Below are 20,843 nucleotides of genomic sequence, written 5' to 3'. Positions count from 1 at the left end.
AAAGGCAGAGAAACACAGAGAAACAAACCCTCAGGTTCTGTTGAGATTGACTGTTTTGGGTTCCTGTGAGCTATGAATTGTGTATAAAAAGAATATTGTTATTTTTTTAAATAAGCTCTTATTTTTCCTACAAATCCTTTTAATAAGTTTTTTCTGACCAAATCAAAACCAATCAGATTTTTTTAAGCTATACCCTTTTTTTACCATGGAGTAGGCTTTTCAGAAATATGACTATCTATTCTAGTAACTTTGTTTGTCATGTAGTAAAAACATTTTAATCAGAAAATAAGCCCCCAAACATTAACATGTTTCATGGAGGATATTTGAAGCATGTTATCAATTAGAAAAAAAAAAAATTATAATCAGTTCTCGTACGTTGAGGATCAACCTGTACTACTTTTCGAAAATGGCCCGTGGGCTCTCTTAGACCCCGAACAGCAAATGAGGGTTGAGTTTCACACTGATCTCTCTGTTCTGCAAGTGAAAACAACCCAGTAGTAGATGGAAAACATTATTTCCCCCATATTTGTACTAAACAATCTACCAAATGATCACTTCTTTCCTCTCCTTAATTTAATGATCTGTCCCCATTGTGTGGCCGAGGACATGTCCCCAATGAATATATAGTCTCATTGTAATACTCCCAGTTGTCTTTTTCAAAGTCAGGCTAATAACATGTCTTTATACCCAGCAGGAGCCTTTTCATGTTGTATTTATGAGCTAGCTGCACTTTACATATTCATTCTGCTGGTGTTAAACAATTGCCGGCGGGCTGCCGGGACTCTCTGTCCCTAAAGCTTTTCCAAAGCCACCTACCATTCTGGTTCACAGCTGTGGGACCGAACCCTCTCATCTTTCACGTAGAGCATGAGAACCGGCTAGAAATACGCAATTGGACTTTCTTTATACTTACTCCAATGAATCAAGTGGAATTTGGTTCATACATACCAATACATCAACATGTCTCACCCCACTTCACAGCAGCACTCCACTGGAGAGGCTAAACTTAGTGCAGTGAACCGCCGCGTTGACAGTGCAGACATCAGAGGTTTTGCTCATCCCTACCAGGTCAGAAAGAGACTGAAGCGACGTGAGAGTGACATACATAAACACGGGAGAGCGGAGGCCAGGACTTGCTCTATTACACCTTACCCGGTTGCAGAATGAAGCGTGGGAGCTGGGGAGGGGGTGGCGGGGTTACTGTAACAGCACAGCCCTCGACTCTACAGGCCTCGTTCAACACAAACAGGGCATCCCCAGGCTCTGGGAGACAGGCAGGCCAGATAGAAGGCCAGTGATTGATTAGCCTCCCCTGCCAGCACATTGACAGCTCGTGTCGAGGATCCAGTGAGTCCCGTATCAAATGTATCAACTGCTCGCCAAAACAGTTCTTATTTCAGTCGGCCCCCCTCCCGCCCAGTTCCCTCCTCCTTCTTGCCACTGCCAATACATCAACTTTAAAGAGTCTCATTCAGTGATGCTTCCAGGTATAATCCACATCTATTTCCTCTCAATTAAGTCTCTTTTTTATTCATTTTATTCATGTAATTAGAGTCGTTTTAATGGTTTGTTTTGATATTACACACTTTGAAAGCAGCCACATTTTAAGCAGCCTATGAGACTGTCATCATATATATATATATATATATATATATATATATATATATATATATATATATATATATATATATATATATATATATATATATATATATATATTTGTGGTGACAACACAGCCCTGTTTCTCTGAGGTGGCCACAAAGTAAGTGGCAGCAAAGATTCTCATTGACCCCTGGTGTCTATTTCTGGGGGCTTTGATAAGGAGTTCTCGGAGTGTTTTGGTTGGGGGTGGAGGTGGCAACGGGAGAAAGCTTTGAGATCCAAAGACAGGGCAGTGAGAGAGAGAAAAGGAGAGAAGGACATGGAGGTCCTGCACGGGGTTATCAGGACGTCAAAATATCTGGGTCCTTCTGTCAGCAGTGCAGGGTGATTAACACATCGACGGCCACGAACGGGAAAGCAGGCAGGCACAGGGGTGAGACCAGGGAGATAACAAGGCTGATTGACATATGAAGGGTGAGAGTGAGAGAGGGAATGCTTGTGGAATGCCGTGTTGTTAGCCCTCCTGTCCTTCCAATGTCTTGAATTTTCCCCCTTTCTAGTGGCATTTCTGATGGTAGGAAACATTCTGATGGTAGGTTTACATAGCTTACATATTATATTTGTATATAATTTTGTGTGACTAGAACAATATGGATTTCATACATTAATAAAAAATATATAGGTATTCATAGCAATAATTATATATATATATATATATATATATATATATATATATATATATATATATATATATATATATATATATATATATATATATATACATATACATTTTATTCATAAAATAAATAATATTATAAAATATGTGTATAAAATATGTAAAATATTTTATACGAAATAATTTTCCTTTATTTACTTTACTACTATTTATTGAGATAAATACTGATTAATAATTACATGGATAAATAACAAAAAAATATATTTAAAATAAATTGATAAAGAAAAACTTTTTTGCATTCAATTTTTTTTTTTTTTAATTAAAGAATGGTAAAGCTGTTTAAGGGGGAGGGGGGGGGGGGGGGGTGATGGTATACATTTCATAATATTATTGTTTTTTTATCAGCTATTTATCTATATGCATGAGCAAACATACAAACCATTATATGACCCTTATAACTAATCCGGATTAGCAGCTAGATTTAAAAATACTTAAATGAAAACAGGACACAAAGGTAGTGAAGCATAAAGTAGCAGTTCTCATTCATCTATGGTCATGTTGACACATTTAACAAGTCCTTGTTGAATTTAACAAGCTCTCTGTTCAGTAGGCAATCCAGCAGCACTTGATCTCCGGCCTCTATGAATGAGCTAGTTAAGCATATCACTTAATTGAGCCTAATGGAACACGCATCATATCCAGCTTTATCACACACAGTATGGCTGCTCAGGAGATAAGAGCTCTTTGGTGATCACTGACTATTTAGTGCCTGTAATCTGCTGTTAGAGACCCCTTACACGCTTTTACTCGTTTATTCAGATCTCATTGTGCTGTATGAACAAGAGTGCAACCAGCTGACTGCTGTAGGGAGTCCACTTAAAGACCATTTGTCACAAAGCACAGCAAATAAAAACAACAGGCTATAATAATAAGTACAATAACAGTCACAGTAGTCATTATTTACTGAATTGTACTAGTTAGACATTCTACTGTGTGACTGTTAGTTTGCATGGGAGATTGTATGGTCTTATTGAGATATTCCTGTAAGTAGTGGCTACTCTGTGTTGAGTCATTCTCAGCCAGCTCAAAGCAGGACCTCATATTATTTTAGCGCTTAAGGCAGAGTCCAGTGGATTATTCTGAGCAGGGCCTGCACAGCGTCTAATTGGTTCCCCAGGTTGTCTGTATAGGTAACATCTTGTTTCCATGCTAATGATGCTGTAGTGTGGTTTTACAGCTGCAGAGGGACAGCAGAGGTTATGGGGTCAAGGAAGGCGTGAGGGTGGCAGGGGATCCCCGTGCTTGTGTGAGACTGACCCCAGAACAGCGTATATACACTGGAGGTTTTACAGCCGAAACATTTGGGTTATCTGGTGTTAGTTGCACGTGGTGTTATGTTAACCTGACTTATGACTTGAAATGACATGAGAGAATTTGGCCATTCTCTCATCTGAGCGCACTTTTGCAGACCCAAGCACAGTCGCTTTATGATTATTTCTTTGCTCCAGATGCAAAAGCAGATATATATTTTCATGGCTACTAGATGGACGTATGTCATTGTGGCCACAAATGTGTTCTTTTATCAACCACACTGCGAATTACATACTGCATCCAGTGAGCATCTGACGTGCTGAATCGCTCACAAACATACTGCATCCAAATGTGCATATGGACCTAACATACTTTGTATGGAAAAATAATTACGACATCCTTTGAAGAGGACTATATAAACACAAGCACTCTCTACATGCCGTTTTCTCCTTTCAACTCTGCCTTTCCTTAAAATTCCAGCAAGATTTGCACCTTCTCTGCTTTTTCAATCTGTTCATTCTTTGAGTCTGCCCTCATTTTGCTTCCCTCTCTTTCTGTCCTTCTTGCTTATGGCCAAACTCTGCTGGTTGCTTTCTTTTAGCTTCTTTCTTTTATTTTAGTGGCCTTATCTGGAGTCCTAATCCCCTTGTCTTTCTTTTCGTTTTTGACAGAGACATCTATGGTGTTGTCTTGTGAATATGGGATGACAAGCCAGTTCATTTAAATGTCTCCACTGCAGCCATGTGTGCATATAATTTTGTTATCCTGTAAGTATTGTTTCTTAATTTTTAATTGTTGATTTGAATGCTTGTAGACATCAGTTAGAATCAGGATAGTCACCAATTAGCCAAAAACATACTGATTTTCCTGAATAATTGAATAAATGTTTTATTTAAAAAAATAGATTAATATTAATTATATAAATAATTTTTATAGTATTTTTTAATTATTAATGATTTTATTTTATTCTAAACTATTTTAATCATCTTAATAATGTTTGTATGTATATATATGGATTTTTCCCATAATTGGTGTAATATTGAGATTGCCCCAATCTCATGCTAACATGTAACCAACAACTTGCAAATACAATTTATATAACCCTCTATTCAAAGGAATCAAACTTTAGAAAGGAGAAAAATTCTCTTATGAGAAAAAAATATCACCAAATCAAACAGTCTACACTCCTTTTCTCAGGCAGAGAAAGAACTTTAGTGAGCAAATGTAAAGTAAATGTCATCATTCTGGCATAATTGTAATTTAAAACATTTAGTGTTAGAATTTCCCCCCGTATCCCCTACTGTAGGTATTTTGGCCTCATAAAGCTTTCAAGAATTTCGAAAAGATCTGACACGGTGAGATCCTGGATCTGTTATCGACCTTGGTGGTTATAGTCTTAAGAAAACACGGCAGTATCTTTTCTTGTATCTTGAGGTTTGTGTATTGTGAACGGTCTGTATTTCTCAGCCTTTATCTGTGTATGTTAGACTTTCCAGATATGTGCTGAAGAGTGTGTCAGACAAGACACTATGAGAAGAGGCCTCCAGTGGAAACATGATCCAGCATAAGGGAATCTCTCTCTCACTCTGTCATCCTGGCTGGAGAAGATTGAGAGACGAGTCAGATTCCCTGTGGGCCACTGAAATCTCTTTCTTCTTTGCCCCTGCCTTTTCCCTCTCTTTCTCAATTCTGTAGTAGTAACCCTCGCCCTAACCCTGTCCCCACTTAAAAAGACAAGATTTTTTAATAGCCCAGCAGAACGGCTGTTAAATGCATTGATGTATGACAGGGAGAAAAAGAGAAAGAGGCAGACAAACAGAGGGATGAAGGAACAGAACAATAGAGAGCAGGTAACTAGGGAGAGATTAAATGGGTGTTTAAAAAAAGATAAAGAGTTTAAGATTATTGGATTGTGAAGAGGGATAGTGAGAAAGAGTAAAAAGCAATAAAGATGTGAAGTGAGATTTCCAGTTTGACATCTTTTTTGCATGGGAACACATCCAAATATCAAAAAAGGCATCCGCATTGTCTGACTTCAAATTGGACAAAATATTTAATAAACACACGAGGGAACTTTGTGAATGACAAGCTTTCCAGTTCTGCAGAAATCTGTGGAGTTCGTGTGGGCCTGCTTATGTGTTTACAAGACTGTAAATCACGTTTTGCTCAAGAGATAGCGGCCATGCAACAGTTCGAAGACTAGAGAGCCGAGAGGACAATAAATACCATTCTACCATGTGCTTGTGTTCAGATGTTCTCAAGAACATGTCATTTTTTTCAATGGATAGTCTTACCTTTTGTTGAAGGCAGTGCTGGGGAAAGTTACTTTGAAAAGTAATGCGTTACAATATTGCGTTAGTAATTCGGTTACTCATTTGAGTCTGGAACAACCGGTTGAGTTCCATCCACTTCCAACAGTGACCCTAAAGAACGCAGACATAACATTCGGAATTTGTACCGAGTCACCATTGGTGAAAGTCGTTAGAACTCTGTTTACATACGAGTCTTTGACGATTGTCGTTATAGCTTCGTTTATTATTTTCTGCAACAATGAACAGCCTTGAGCTGTGATGTCCAATTAGAACCTATGAACCGACTCTTTTATAATGATTCAGACAGATTCACAAAGTAAGCTGTGTCCCAATTCAAAGGCTGCATCCATCAAGATCCTCATCGTTGATGAGGGACCGTAATATTTGTACTAGACTTTTTTGAAAGTTATATTAAACTGTCTGAAAACAAAACAGGGTTCACAAACTGTCTAAATATGTTCATTATGGTCCATTTATGTATATAATAAAGAGTATAAACTATATATAATCGCATCTTAGTAAGACATAAGTCAACATTTGAACCTCTTTAAAGTGTCTTTTTTTTTTTTTTTACATTTGTATCATTAGATATTTGAGTAAGTTGAAACCCAATACTCATGTTTAAAAGTGCAATTCGTCAATTTGTCTCCGGCGCGCAATTAATTCTGGGGTAGGCAAGGCCGCGAAGGATCCATCTGTTGTATCCTTAATTTCACGTGAAAATTGATGTGAATTGAATGATGCATTTGGAGCCCGCATTTGAAGGAGCCTTCGAATTGGGACATTCTTCGTCCTGCCGTGGTGACGCAATCGGCCTTCAAATGCGCCCTTCGAAGGATGCAGCCTCTGAATTGGGACGCAGCAACAGCCTTAAACTCCCTTCATGAGTTACCGGTTTGAATTCTCAGTCAGTAAGTGAATCGTTCAGACCAGTCATTGAGTTCACAACTTACTCCCTCAGTGAACCGTGTCATTTTCGGTCTGATTTCTGTCCGATTCTAAATGAACTGGAAGACTCTTTTCTTTTTACATATATATATTGGCCATTGTTTATCATAGTGAGGTGCAGTTGTAATGTTGAATTGACTGTAAGGGTAACTTTGGAGTAATATTCGAAATATTACAGAATTATTGTTACAAAACTGACAGAATGCACAAATAAGCAGGATCATTGGTAATTTTCCAACTAAGAAAGTATTTTGGCCACTGAATGTTTAATCTTAGGGGATAATGGTTCCCTGGTCATTTTTAGTATGGAACCCTGTTCATGAAATAGTGAAGAAGAATGTGTGCAGAAAAAAAAGGTACTAAGGTTTGTCCTTCTCTCCCTTTCAGCATTCTTTGATGCTGTTTTAATTGACGGATTTTACCAAGAATCCTGTTCGTGGTTGACTGATTCCTGATCCAACAACACTCTGTAGCTGTCCTCTGGAGTCAAAACCCGGAAAAAGCTACGGAACTGAAAACCCAAACATCATCACCACATTTCCTTTCCGGACATCAGTCTGACAGTCGTCGGCCCCATCGCCGGATCTTACAGGCATACTTGGCAAACCACACAGGCAGGCCACACGGTCATTCTGCATTCAAAACTTACACGGTTCCTTTGTTTTATTGTGTTATGCTGTGGTAGGTGGTGGCAGCTTTAACAACGGCAACAAAAACACTGATATAGTCTACACTCAGAGTCAAAATTCTATAGTCAAAATGTCTGCTCTACACCTTAATGTTAGGGTCCAATCATATTTCTAACCAGGTTTTTAACCAGACATGTAGAAAAGTCACAGAGTAAGTGATTAACTGAATCTTCAGACACATTTGTGAATTTAATCAATGAAATATGCAGCACTACCTCATATTGGAGACCTGTGCTGGCCTAAAATACATTTGGAAAAGTGAAAAACTTCCGTCACTCTGTGGCTTTAAACCCACGCAAGGCTCTGCAATGACATTTGCCAGCCAGCCAGGAACAATTTCCCACGCTTTTACCCCTCTTCATCGACAGAAAAAGTAGCCGTCAGCTTTGCCTGAACAGCCTTCCTGAATCCTTGCTCTCCTGCGACAGCGTGTCGTTTTATGTCTAGCTTAAGCCTGCAGTTATGCCGCCGTAAATTTAGCCATTTCAGACATTCAGTCACTTCTCTCAGCTATCGAGCAGCAGTGACCCGCCAGTGCTTTTACAGCCTCTTTGCTGTGTGTGTGTGTGTGTGTGTGTGTGTGCTGATCAAGTATTGTAATAGCAGAACAAAATGTAAAAAGCAGTCCGCGAGGAGGGCAGGGGGAATGGATGGTAGATGGAGAACATGAATGTGCTGGGAGCAGGGCAATGCTTGGAACGAGTCCAACATAACTTTCTCACAAATGGAGGCCAGACACCAGCACAAGGTGTGTGAAAAGTAATGAAATGGTTACATGGGAAGCACAGCTTTATTCTGTGTGGCTGCGTTCAAAGCAGCAGAATCAATAAGGTTATGAGAGCAGTAAAACCTTGTTCGGTAACTGATGTGACTACCTGTCAAAAACTGATTTTGAGAACAAGTTTGGTTGATGTGTGTTTTATAAACAGAACTGCAGTCGACGTCATTAACTGTTTCCATCTACGTTGTAAATGATGAACAATCGGGATATTGCAAAACCAATTTGCAAATAAAAGCTGTGTTTCCATCCCATATGTTCAAGAGAATGAGCAGAGCAACTTTTATGTGATGTTAATGGTCTGATATTTCTCACATGAGTCACTTCACTTTTATTTAAATGCACATCTAGGAATTTATTTGGTAAATACATTTCCAATATACTTTATGTGCATGTCTTCTTACCAAATACAATTTTTAGTAGTTTGGATTTGCTTACTTGTCTTTTGGATCCGAAGAAACAATTATTCAGGTGTGTTCAAACTTTTAATTGGTAGTATTGTCATGGATTCCACAAAATAAGAACAACATTGATATTTTCAACATGAAAATGTTTCTCATGCACCAAATCAATATATTAGAATTAGTGCTGTCAAATCGATTAATCGCGATGAAATGAGTAATGAGTAATGACTGTTGAAAATTCAGCTTTGCCATCACAAAAAAAAAACAGTTGTTTTGATTGTAATAATATTTCACAATATTACTGTTTTTACTTTTATGTCACTTTTGATCAAATAATCTGGATGAACATAAGAGACAAAAACAAAACAAAAAACTTTTAAACAGTAGTGTTTATTGAACATACTTATGACATGAGTGTATTATGCAAAAATACCACATACAGAAGATCTTTTCATCTTGGTAAATCATAAAGTCTAACCCCCGGTTTCACAGACAAGGCTTAAGTCTATAGTCCCAGACTAAAATGCATGTTTGAGCTGTTTTAACTGAAAGCAACTTGCACGGGCATATCTTAAAATATGTCAGTGCCGTTGTTTTGTCTCCAGATGCAAACCAGTAATGTTTTTTTAAGTTTATAAAAGCTACTTAAATGTCCTAATTATTCTAAGGCCTAATCCTGGCTTAATCTAAGCCCTGTCTGTGAAACCAGTCTTAAATGTTCAGTATGTGTTCGTCTATTACTATCCAAGGCGTAAAATGTGTAACAGCTTTTCTACAGTTGTGATCTGGGAGTCCAGTCTGCATGTGTGTGGTGTGCCCAGTGACAACCTAAACCTGTTTTTTGGATGACTGTTGACCTTCACCTCTCTACCAACCCAGGCTCTTAAACGGGGCGTGACGCGGCTCTTTAAGTTACCACCCAGGAACCAATGCTGCCTGCAGCTCAGCCTGGCTGATGGATCTGAGAGTAGCCGCCAACCTGCAATCACCCCAGACACAAGCCCCAGGACCCCACACACCACCCAAAGGTATAGCTCTGTCTCACACACACACAAATCATTTAAAGTGACATGCAAAAAGTCTGTGAAATGCAAATGGTAAGATGTTACTGTATTCGGTCCATGCAGCGGATAAGACCTGATGTGCCTCAATACAAACAGCTGGCACACGATCAGTATGAGTGGGCAGAGTGCTAGATGCTGATACCAAATTGTTCAGCATGTTCGTATGGAATATATATTACTAACATATGTTCAATGAGGAAAAAAAAAGTATATCAGTTCAAACACAATGGGACTGTGAAACAACCACAGGCTGTAAGTGTGCAATAAACTGCTGTAGTATCTGCAGGTAGATATTTTCATAAGCAGATGCCAGTAAAATGCCTTCCTCCATATGGATATATATTCAAGAAGGATTTTGTTTAACAAACCCCTTTGGGGGGGGGGTTCCCCAAAAACCTTGATGAATGCACATAGTGGGTCAGAAGGATCATACTGGATTCAGTGGTCTTCTACAAAGAAAATAGAATGATTTCTTAAGGATCGTGTGACACTCAAGACTGGTGAAAATTCAGCTTTGCCATTTTCAATTGTAATTATATTTCATAGTAGTACTATTTTTACTGTATTTTTGATCAAATAAATGCAGCCTTGGTAAGCTTAAGAGACTAAAACATTGTTAAAGTTAATGACCCTAAACTTTTGAATAGTATTGTATATAATTAATATAACTATAATATCTCTGTTCATGGGAGAGTTTTTGTCCAGAAAGTATCACACAAAATGTTTTCCCCTTTTTTGCTGATTTTACATCACTTCCTTTTGGATTTGCTTACTTGGTGTCATCTTTTGGATCAGAAGAAACAATTATTCAGGGGTGTCCAAACTTTTGATCGATAGTGCATTAAGAAAATTGGCCTATCAAGTGAAGAAAGCACTTTTTAAACATTCCGTTGCAAACCGTTTGACAGGTTTGCAATCTTATTCAAATAGTTGCACTAATTTTACATTATTCATTATTTGTTTTTTTCATCAATCATATCACATACTGTATACTTCTCCTCCCTTATCAGCAGGATTGTTGTGGTGGTATGATAAGATCATGAGGCATTGAAATATGCCTGGGGGGGTGGCGATTGCGTATTTGCGCTTTAACCCACCTTGTGCGGTTCGAGCCCGCCGACACAAATGCAAACATATGTGACGGTCTGCGTCGAATGCGATCACTTTGACATTAGTCTTTGGACATCATTAGCTGGTGTTGGGCCAATTACATTCTTTGCATACTGAACTAATCTGTAGCTCTGCTGTCGAGGTTCCTCACCATTAGTGTGTTTGCTTATCCATTTCCTTCCCTCCCTCCAATTAACATGTCCCTCACTCTGGGTTTGTTCTGCCGGTGTGTGTTGCTGTGACGCCTGTCCATCACCCTGAGTCCCTCTGAAAGAACACTTTAAAAGTGAGAACAATGCTGCCACCTCTCAATCACCGCTGAGTGGTATTGGTACTCAAATGAGTGTTCTTCCCTGGGGTGTGTTTTGTCTTGCTGTTTTTTTTTTGGGCCTGATCTGTGATGAATCTTGACTGTAAGCGGGGCTGTCGCATGTTACCGTGGCGAGGGGTAAGGCGAGACAGGCATCCGGCGTCATCGATGACGCGGTTGAAAGCAAGGCAGATTGACAAGCGCTGGGTTCCAGTACGGGGAGTCTCTCATCCACCACTCTGCCCCTCCTGCGCTCTTCTCTAGGCCCTCTGGAAGAGCCATCAGGCCCCAGAGGCTCCCAGCAGGTTGCCTACTCCCTGCAGCCAGGCACAGGGCCTGCCTGCCCTCCTCTTAACCCCAGGAGCATCGACAGCCATCCCAACCACCGCAGGGGTCCTCTGGCCCAGCCCCCTGCTCTTCTCTCTCTCTCTTCTCTGCTTTTTCTTTCCCTCCTTCTTTAATTTTATATCTTCTTTTTTCTTCTGTCTTAACTATAAGCTCTGACACTTGTTCTTTGCCTCTCAGACCCCCAGCGCTCTCATTTTCTCTCTCTCTTATTCTCTTCTCCCGTAAAGCCACTTGGGATTCTTGCCACCAAATAACACAAATAAGTTATGGAAAACATAACCTGATCTGGGTTTTCTTGCAAAAAAAAGTGCATTTGTGTACAACGCAAAAAAAAAAAAACACCTAAAATGTATTTTTTTAAAAGCATATAAAAGACAAAAAAATCTAAATCCATAAATATAGTTTTTTATTATTATTTTAATTTTGCAATGTGAAATGCAATGTAACAAAATGTTTTAGCACGACCTTAAAGAGACAGTTCACCCAAAAATACAAATTCTGCAATCATGTGCTCACAATAGTACAGTTTTGGTGTCCATTGACTTCCATTGTACGGACAAAAAAAAAACCTTTTTGTCAAAATATCTTTTTAGATTCAACAGAAGGAAGAAAGTCATACAAGTTTGGAACAACATGAGGGTGAGTAAATTATTTTTTCTTCTTTTTTTTTGTGGACTATCCCTTTAAGCTGTATCTATATTTATTTTTACATATTTTTCTCATAAAAAAAAAAATACTTTGGAAATGTACAAGTAACTATGACAGAAAAAAAAATTGTACAACTGCCATCAAGTCTAAAAAAATGTCAGTTATTCCAGTAATTCCACTCTGGCACCTTGCCCACATCAGACATGGTTGTCAACACTTCAGGAGAGCTATGTGCTTTCCAGGAGTTCCATTCCACCCTCCACATATCTGCCTCTCTCTCTCTTTCTTTTCTCTCTCTTTCTTTACAGATCCAACCCATCAAAAGAGATACATTTTTAAGAGCCAAATCATTTTTTAGAAAGGTTTGGTTATACGAAACTAATCAAAAGTGTACATTTTTCCAGTGAATATTTAATACAAGAAGATAGCTATCGACCAAATTGTTGGCAGAGGCCTTCCATTAGGGGCATTTCAAATTCAATTTAGAATGAATTAGCATCATCCTCTGCTGCTTTAATAGTGATTACTGCATTGAAAAGTCTCAAATGAAATCCATGCTACACTTAAGAGGGATATTATGAGATATTTATTAGAGATCCTTCTGCAAAAGTGCATTGTTTTCCCTTTAGCTCTGTGCTTGTATTTAGGTGTTTTTGAACAAATGTGTGCAGCAGGGTGACAGCAGCTCATCCTCAGATTAGTCATCTTGCAGTTGATTAGGCAATGAGCAACAGACAGTTAGACACGAAGTTAACCAGGAGCCCAGCTCTGCCTCAGGCCATGCTGAAGTACTCAGCCATGGAATGAGATGGTTGACTTTTCAATGCTCCATTAATATCGGTCCACTTAAACACCAAGCCTAATGTATACAAAAAAAGAAAGAAAGAAAACATGTCATGTCCCAAGACACCAGAAGAAAGCACGAGGAAGCGTCTCCATTAAAAGCAGATATATACGAGTCTTACTGCACAGATCAATTGCTCATCTCATTTCCACAAATTAACATGAAAACAACCACAGAGAATTGTTGATGGGCATAATGGACATGCACATATGATATAAGGCTGTATTCTTACTGATAAGACACATTTTAGGCATTAAAAGTGACATTATAGAGCTTATCAATAAAACGCATCTTTATAGAATAACGATGTGTGTAAGATTAATATAAATATAATTATTTGTATATGGGAGAGCAGGGTGTTGTAACATCTGTAGCTCAAAATTTCATATAATCCCATTTGTCTGCTACAAATTAAAGAGTCAAATAAAACTAACAAATATAGAAATACATCAAAAGTAGCCTAACAACACTAAAACGTAACAAACGTTTATGTTAGTGAATGTTAGTTCACAATTGTTACTCCCTGGTCGACCTTAACCAATTTATAAAATATATAATAAAGTGTAGCCTATCTTACACCTGCAAAAGTTTTGAGTGGCGCCCTCCTGTGGTACAAAGTACTGTTGCACTGGATATTTCACAGCTCATATTCCTCAAATTAGTGCTTAGTGGAGAGTTTTGCAAAATCAATTTAGTATTCACATAAAGAGAGTGTGGTTGTGGTGCAGCGCACAAAAAAAATAAAAACTAATACGAGCACTAATATCATGCCATTTGTTGGTAGCATTTAATTAATTGTTGATTAAATAAGTTTCACTTGTAGTTAGGCTATTCATCCTTTCATCTTCAACATTTCATTTGACGGGCGTGGGCTATAAGGTATTTAACCATTTAAAAACCCGCGAATAAGGGGCGACCTCTTTTGAGTGATGGTGGGCCATCAGAATTGACTCTGATGTAGGTTTTTGAAAAGTAACATAATGGAGGGTGGGGTTGACTTATTTTGACGTTTAATTAGTCCAGATTAGAAATAGATTGATCGGCTTAATCTTTTTCTTTGCTTGACTAAATGCCCTTTCTGTAGCCTACATTGTTCGCACTTCTCAAATTGACAGACTTTTTTTTTTTTAAGCATTTTAAGAAGAAATAGTTAACATTAAATACATTTAAACTAGTATTGTGCGTGATTTAGTAGAATCAGAGGCGTACCATTAAATGACAGATACAGACTTTTATGTGAGTTTAAAGAGCATTGTCAGTGCATGACAAGAAATGGGACACTTCACACCTGTGTTATCCTTCTGATGTTTTAAGGATTCTTCTTTTTGAGAGAAAAAACGCTAATCGTCTGTAATCCTTTTAATATGTCTCACACTTTCTTTTTGCAATACACAAGTCAGCAGCAAACCAGTTCTGCAGTCTGCTGCGTTGCACAATAGCCTCGGTTTCAGTTTTGAAATCAGAATTAACTAATTTGATCTAGCTTATATTTGATGCTTGATTACTGAAGATTTGAATGCTGATTCCTATTTTTATTTTTTTAATTAGGTCTATTTTTTTTTATGTCCTGCATAAAGTCTTATGCTGATTAGCTATAAATAACCTTCCATTTGATTACTCACCAAATATATGAATGTCCTCTAAACTCCTCCGAGTGCTTATGGACTCAGGTGAAGGCATATTTAAAAATGGTTCGGGGTGGGGGTTTGGGTGAGACCCCCCTGCTTTTGTTCTATTGAAAAGGGGGCTTGTTCCTCCAGGACCAACCCTACCATTTTAACCAGGGGTGTCAGCGCAAGCGGGGTTGACATTGGAGACTGACTGGCAATGGTAGAAGAGGAGGGGATAAGAGAGTCCAGCAGAACTGCTTCTTGAAGAAAGCTCATCAGATGCACTGTCCTGCCTCCTCTCACTGACATTCACGCAGGAGTCAGACTGGATCAAACGTCAAAGGATCTATTTCTGCTGCGCTCCTCACCTTCATGGACAGACAGCACGGGACTTCTTGAGTCTAGCCTATGATTAGATGCATCAGAATCTCTTTCGCTAAAACTTGAAAAGTAAATCGTTTACATGCTGTGAGTTTTTGCGTTAAGTGCACTTATTTGTTATCCTCGTTCTTATGAAGGAAATCCAATTAGGGCTTTTACTTGTCAGTGGTCTCAGTCTGAAAAAAAATCTGGACCTTTTTTTCTGCTTCTGAGCAGCAGATCTCGTAATTTGCCAGTTGATCTGTTCATCATATGTTGCGAGTCACAGTTTGGATACTAGCGCAGGACTTTACACATTTTAACTGGAAAACCTGATAAATAAATAAAAAATCTCTGCAAATTACGCACAATCTTTTCCCGAGGCCCTTCCCGTCCAGCAACATGAGACTCATTCCATCACGATTGAGTTATCTGTAAGTATATTACCTTTTATTACTTGTTTTCACGCATTAACAGCTTCGCTTTCCAAAGACTAATGTAAGATTTGCTCTCTTGCAGATTCCTTCACCTCTTTGCGTTTTGCTACTATGCTCAGGTATGTGCAACATCTTCATGCTTATTTACTGTCATTTTATATCTATGCTTTAAGCTTGTTTTTTTTAGAAAAACTGTAAAGCATCTTTACTCTTATATATCGATTCTATTTTGAGACACTGTAATATAGCTACAGAATGCGTCAGCACGCGCTCCTAAATTAAGATTTATATATTTATTTATATATTTATTTATATATGCCGTTGTTTTGCAAAGACATGCACGTATAGCCGTTAAATTAAAAGGCACTAAAAGTGCGACGGGAGAGGATGTTCTTATCAGATGGGTATCACAGTGGGCGCTGTAACCTGGCAGGTAACACTATACTGGCACATGCGCGTGGGCATGAGCGCGTGACGTATGCCAGCCTCGAGTCAGTGATGAAACATGTCGTAGGGACATAATAACATAAAAAGCTCAATTTATGCGTTCAGGGCAATTTGACTTAAAATGTATGCAATCATACATTTAGCGCACATATAACACTTATTAGCGCACCTTGTTTTGTTCTAAATTTTAAAAAGAAAAGTCTTGAAAATTATTAGGTTACGGATAGTACATTTTCTCATTTCGATTGCATTATTTAAAATGATTAGCCTATATGGGGGGCGGGGGGAGTATAATTTATAGGCCCGTATGAACGAATGATGAAGCAATTTGTGCAGGTATTGATTATATGGTATTTAATTTCTGACAGGTAACCATTCAGTCCCCGCCTAATTTTACACAGCATGTGAGTGAGCAAAGTAAGGTGACGGACCGGGTCAGCCGTAGACTAATCCGGACCTACCAGCTTTACAGTCGAACCAGTGGCAAGCACGTGCAAGTTCTGGCCAACAAGAAAATCAACGCCATGGCCGAAGATGGTGACGCTCATGGTAAGAGCATCCTTCTTATTTATCTCATACACAATCATGAATCCATTTGTGGAGTTTTGAGGAATGATTTTAAAAACGTTTTTTCATATAAATATTTTGCTTATTCATGAAAAATACTTTACTTCAGTGGTCTTGGTTACATTATACTAGCTGTATAGAGTGTTGAGTTCACTGTATGGATACTTGGAGATAATTTTATACATATTATATAATTATATATATTAATTATGTATGTGTGTATATATATACACACACACACACACACACACACACACACACACACATTTCACTGTAGGTTCTTATGTTTCAATGTGTCCAAAGCCCCAATACATAGATGTTTTCTGAAGAACTAGAGGATAAAAAGGTCTTTGTGAAACCAGGCTATAAATGTCGTTTTTGGTTCTAACTGGAACTTTATTTGTGCTTTTGTGAATCTTTATAATACACTGCACTTGAATTGTTGGGCATCTGGTCAGTTGGTGAAGTTAAAAAAGCAGTGGAGCGCAAAAAATGTTAAATGGATTGTAGATTGTTGAAGGTGAGTCTCTAGAGAGACGCACGGGTCTGGAAGAGCCATTAGAACTCATCTTACTTCAACCTTCTGAACATTTCCTGAAGAACGTTCCCCTCCTCTCCCGACCAGCTCAGGATGAAAATATGTCTAGCCGAATTCTGACCCTCGTGTTTTCTTTCTATGGTCATTCGGTCCTGTTGACAGATATCATAACCTAAATACCCTAAATAACTGTTTTAAAGATTTCTAGAATCAAATTTTATTATTAACATGTGTCTTTGGTTTTAAAAATAAAGCATCAGTGATTACGTATTCTATGAGTTTAATTAGAAAATGTATGTAATGGTTTGAAAATGTCCTCACAAAAATATATTAATGGAATTAAAATAATTTATTTCTGTTACATATTTAATTTGTCACATCAGTTAAATCAAATCTGTTTTATTTGTAGCCCTCTCTTATGTGGTTTTGCCACATAAAAACCCAATAATTACCAGCTCTGTTGTGGTATTTTTGGAAGGCTGGCTCTAGCCCTGCATGGTTTTGGTGACATCCATGTCACCTGAGCATGTTGTAGAGACAGCAGGGCTGTTAGTTCGGGCCAGTGCCTGGCTCCGGCTCTGGGCTTGTGGTTAGGCTCTTCACCAGCAGGTTATCTGACCCCCTCCATTTGAACCGTAACTCTTTACGATCACTCAGAGTACGGGGGCTGAATCTGAGAATGGCTGCAAGTGCTAATTCTTGGCATGGAGAATATATATCATGGAAAGTCAATGTCCCAGCAAATGCTACTCTGATTTTCTTATAACTGTCATCATACTTTTCATAATCAAAAAACCTTTACATTTTTTTGTACTTTTTCAAAATGGCGCATTTAACTCAAATATTTCACATTTCTTTATTGTTTATTTGTTGGTACGTGTGTGACGTGATTACAGATCACATATTGTTTATGTACTTACATAAAAGGTAAAAAGTTGAAAGTCCTTCCAGGAAACCTTTGGTTCCTTCCAGAAGAATAGAAGTGCACATGTTTTTATCATTCTGCTAGAATTTAAGCTTACATAAATCCTAAAGAGTAGTCCCTCTGGATTTCACATATTTATGCCCGTATGTGTATCTCTATGTGCATATGTGCATGTGTGTTTACTCATGAAATTTTCCTATTTAGACTTTTTAAGTCACATCATCTAATAAAAAATATTCTTTTCTTTTCTTTTTTTTTTACAGCCAAGCTCATAGTGGAGACGGACACATTTGGGAGTCGAGTTCGAATTAAAGGAGCTGAAACAGGCTTCTACATCTGTATGAACAGGAGGGGGAAACTGATTGGCAAGGTATGAGAAAAATTCATAATATAATAATTTTGTGACTGATCAATGATGGTCAGTTTACATATTGTATTATATATACACACACACACAGCATATGTTTCAGTCATTTTTCTGTTTGGATTTTTGGTGAATGAAAATGAGAAGAAATCATACCTTGGGAGAGAAAGACCAGATAAATTAGAAATTCAGAAACGCCTCTCATATAGTCATGTAGTAATTTATAGCATTCAATTGCTTGTGGACATCCCTGTTAGTATCATTATCAAGGAGATCGTTCAAACAATCAATCAAACAAAAGTTTTATATTTGTATCTGTTATTGGGCACCAGACGTTTCCTGGTTGCAGTAGGTAAAATCAAGTGTGAAGAATGGGATCTTTCTTCCTTTTTTTAGCTGGCTACTCTTGTTCCAATGTGGATTTGTGCCTTCTCCTTGCTGTGAATGGTAATAAAGTGGGATGGAGGTTCGGCCCCCACCTCCCAGCACCCTGCCAGGTGGACCATCTGCTTGGCACCCCTGATCTTATGCTATCTGACATATTGGCCGCCCAACGACAGCCTGCATGAGAGAGGGTTTTTTTTTTCTGTTGTTGTTTTTTATTGGTTGATATGCAAGTCTTTTTTCGGTTTTGGATTCTAGGTTTTTAACAGGCCATTTTGTTAAGAGGCTGGGGAAAGGTTTGGACTCCTGGTTTGGCTCCTTACCCCATTTACATTTACTGGCCAGATAATGTTTAAAGGTCCTGTTGTTATGAACGTAAAATGATGCGGTGCCTATATTACAGGCAAAATAGCCATCTATATTATACAGTCTTGAAAATAAACCTTCTAAAAGGGAGTTTTAGATCATCTAAAGAACCATTTATGCGATTGAATGGTTACATGGATGTGAAAGGTTCTTTGTGGAACCATAGATGCCAAGTGTAGTTCATCTATTTTGTCCTGGAGAAAGTAAAATATTACTGTAACGTTCTAGACTCCTTTTATGCCTTTATAATGAACATTAGAAGAACTATTTTTCTCAGAGGAAGAATCCACACGGGTGTTTACTGAAAGGGGAAAGTCATTGGTTTTTGCTGTCATTTCTCTCTCTTGATCTTGGATCGTAATGACTTCAGCATATGCTGTGTGTGCGTTTGGGGAACCCCTATGTAAACTGGAGCAGACGTTTTCCAAAATACTTTTCGATAAGCCTCATATTTCCCATCAATCAGGAGCTAAAAATTTTGTCTTTGTCTTGTCCTCACAGAGAAACGGTCTGGGGAAAGACTGCATTTTCACAGAGATAGTCCTGGAGAACAACTATACAGCTCTACAGAATGTGAAGTACGAAGGCTGGTACATGGCCTTCACACGCAAAGGCAGACCCCGCAAGGGCTCCAAAACCAGGCAACACCAGCGGGAAGTCCACTTCATGAAGAGGCTGCCCAAGGGACACCAAATCGCAGAGCACAGACCCTTTGATTTCATCAACTACCCTTTCAACAGACGGACTAAACGCACCCGCTACTCAGGAGAGCGTTGAAGAGTGAAGCCGGAGAAAAGGAGAGGACAGAGAGCGAGAGACTTTCTCAAACAATGAACAGACTCCTCTTGTGGACTCCTAAACCATTTTTTTTGTACTGAGCAACAATATACCTAACATTTAGTTTTTTATGAATTTTCAGAAATAACAAAAAATAAGGAAAAAAAAAACATCTCAAGAAAAAAAAAGATCTATTTTTGTACCCCTGACTTTTAGTACTGACCTGTGTAAGAGTATAGAAAAGCAAAGCACGGGACGAGTGAGTGCTGACATTTTAGTAGTGCGTGGACTTCATCTGTCCTTCCGCTCTTGGTTTCATTTGATTTCGATGGTTTTAGAGTAATTTATAACTCTTCGTATTGCTGCTCAAGGGGACTTGAAGGGCCTGAGAGAATGCACTGACAACACAAGGCTGTATTCGGTTACACAGGCAGCCGGGGCACCTCTCGACCACCCAGCGATAAGATACCCAGCTCATCTCTCAGTAACCTCTCTGGTTCTTGATTCTGGAACTCTCTGGAGATAAACACGGTTAAAGCAAACAGAGCTTTAAATGCATATTTAAATGTGGCAGCTACATTTTGATTATCGCAGGTTTCCGACCGTGGTTTAAACTGTAAATTCCAAGGTGTGTAAATGCATTGTACGAACTGTAGGAAAAGCTTTTGTTATTTGTTGCATTTTGTTTGTCTGTTTTTTTATACAAATATAAATATATTTTTATTTGAGGATGTGTAAAATAATTTTAATGATGGAAATATTTATTTAAAAACCTGTAATAAATTTACCTTAGGATACTGACGTCTCTTGCATTTTTGCTTAATGCACTATTCAAATTTTTTTTGCATTTTTTTGAAAATCCTTATGTCGTTCCTAACCTTTTTTTATTCTGTGAAACACAAAAAAACCTACTTTGAACTGTTTTTGATCATACAATGAAAATCAATGGGGTCCAAAATCCCACTGGACACTGGTAATACGTGTATATATATATATATATATATATTTAAAAAAAAATTCAATA

The 20,843-nt window shown here is 38.3% G+C and overlaps 1 protein-coding gene across 2 annotated transcripts; it reads left to right on the top strand.

The window, feature by feature from the left end:
- The first annotated feature begins 1,888 nt into the window (after window positions 1-1,888).
- On the top strand, window positions 1,889-19,860 carry fgf8a (fibroblast growth factor 8a). Of its 2 annotated transcripts, XM_079856136.1 has the most exons (11): window positions 1,889-2,076; window positions 4,261-4,356; window positions 7,237-7,463; window positions 9,600-9,748; window positions 12,146-12,191; window positions 12,509-12,562; window positions 14,805-15,448; window positions 15,534-15,570; window positions 16,267-16,447; window positions 18,192-18,298; window positions 19,544-19,860. In XM_079856136.1, the coding sequence occupies exons 7-11, from the start codon at window positions 15,417-15,419 to the stop codon at window positions 19,817-19,819; spliced, it is 633 nt and encodes a 210-aa protein (XP_079712262.1). In that variant the 5' UTR covers window positions 1,889-2,076; window positions 4,261-4,356; window positions 7,237-7,463; window positions 9,600-9,748; window positions 12,146-12,191; window positions 12,509-12,562; window positions 14,805-15,416; the 3' UTR covers window positions 19,820-19,860. The 2 variants fall into 2 exon arrangements, with proteins under 2 accessions (XP_079712262.1, XP_079712263.1); XM_079856137.1 differs by lacking the exons at window positions 1,889-2,076; window positions 4,261-4,356; window positions 7,237-7,463; ... (1 more) ...; window positions 12,146-12,191; window positions 12,509-12,562 and having other exon boundaries at window positions 15,337-15,448; window positions 16,300-16,447.
- Window positions 19,861-20,843: the final 983 nt, after the last annotated feature.

The sequence above is a fragment of the Squalius cephalus genome (genome assembly GCF_949319135.1).
Source record: "Squalius cephalus genome assembly, chromosome: 21".
Taxonomy (NCBI): Eukaryota; Metazoa; Chordata; class Actinopteri; order Cypriniformes; family Leuciscidae; genus Squalius; species Squalius cephalus.
This window is presented reverse-complemented; position numbering and strand designations above follow the sequence as displayed.

Bases quoted from the DNA above. Each gene is read 5' to 3' on its own strand.
- fgf8a (XM_079856136.1), top strand. From the start codon at position 15,417: ATGAGACTCATTCCATCACGATTGAGTTATCT. The intron at 15,571-16,266 runs GTATGTGCAACA...AATTTCTGACAG, and splicing joins CGTTTTGCTACTATGCTCAG to GTAACCATTCAGTCCCCGCC. The intron at 18,299-19,543 runs GTATGAGAAAAA...TTGTCCTCACAG, and splicing joins GGGGGAAACTGATTGGCAAG to AGAAACGGTCTGGGGAAAGA.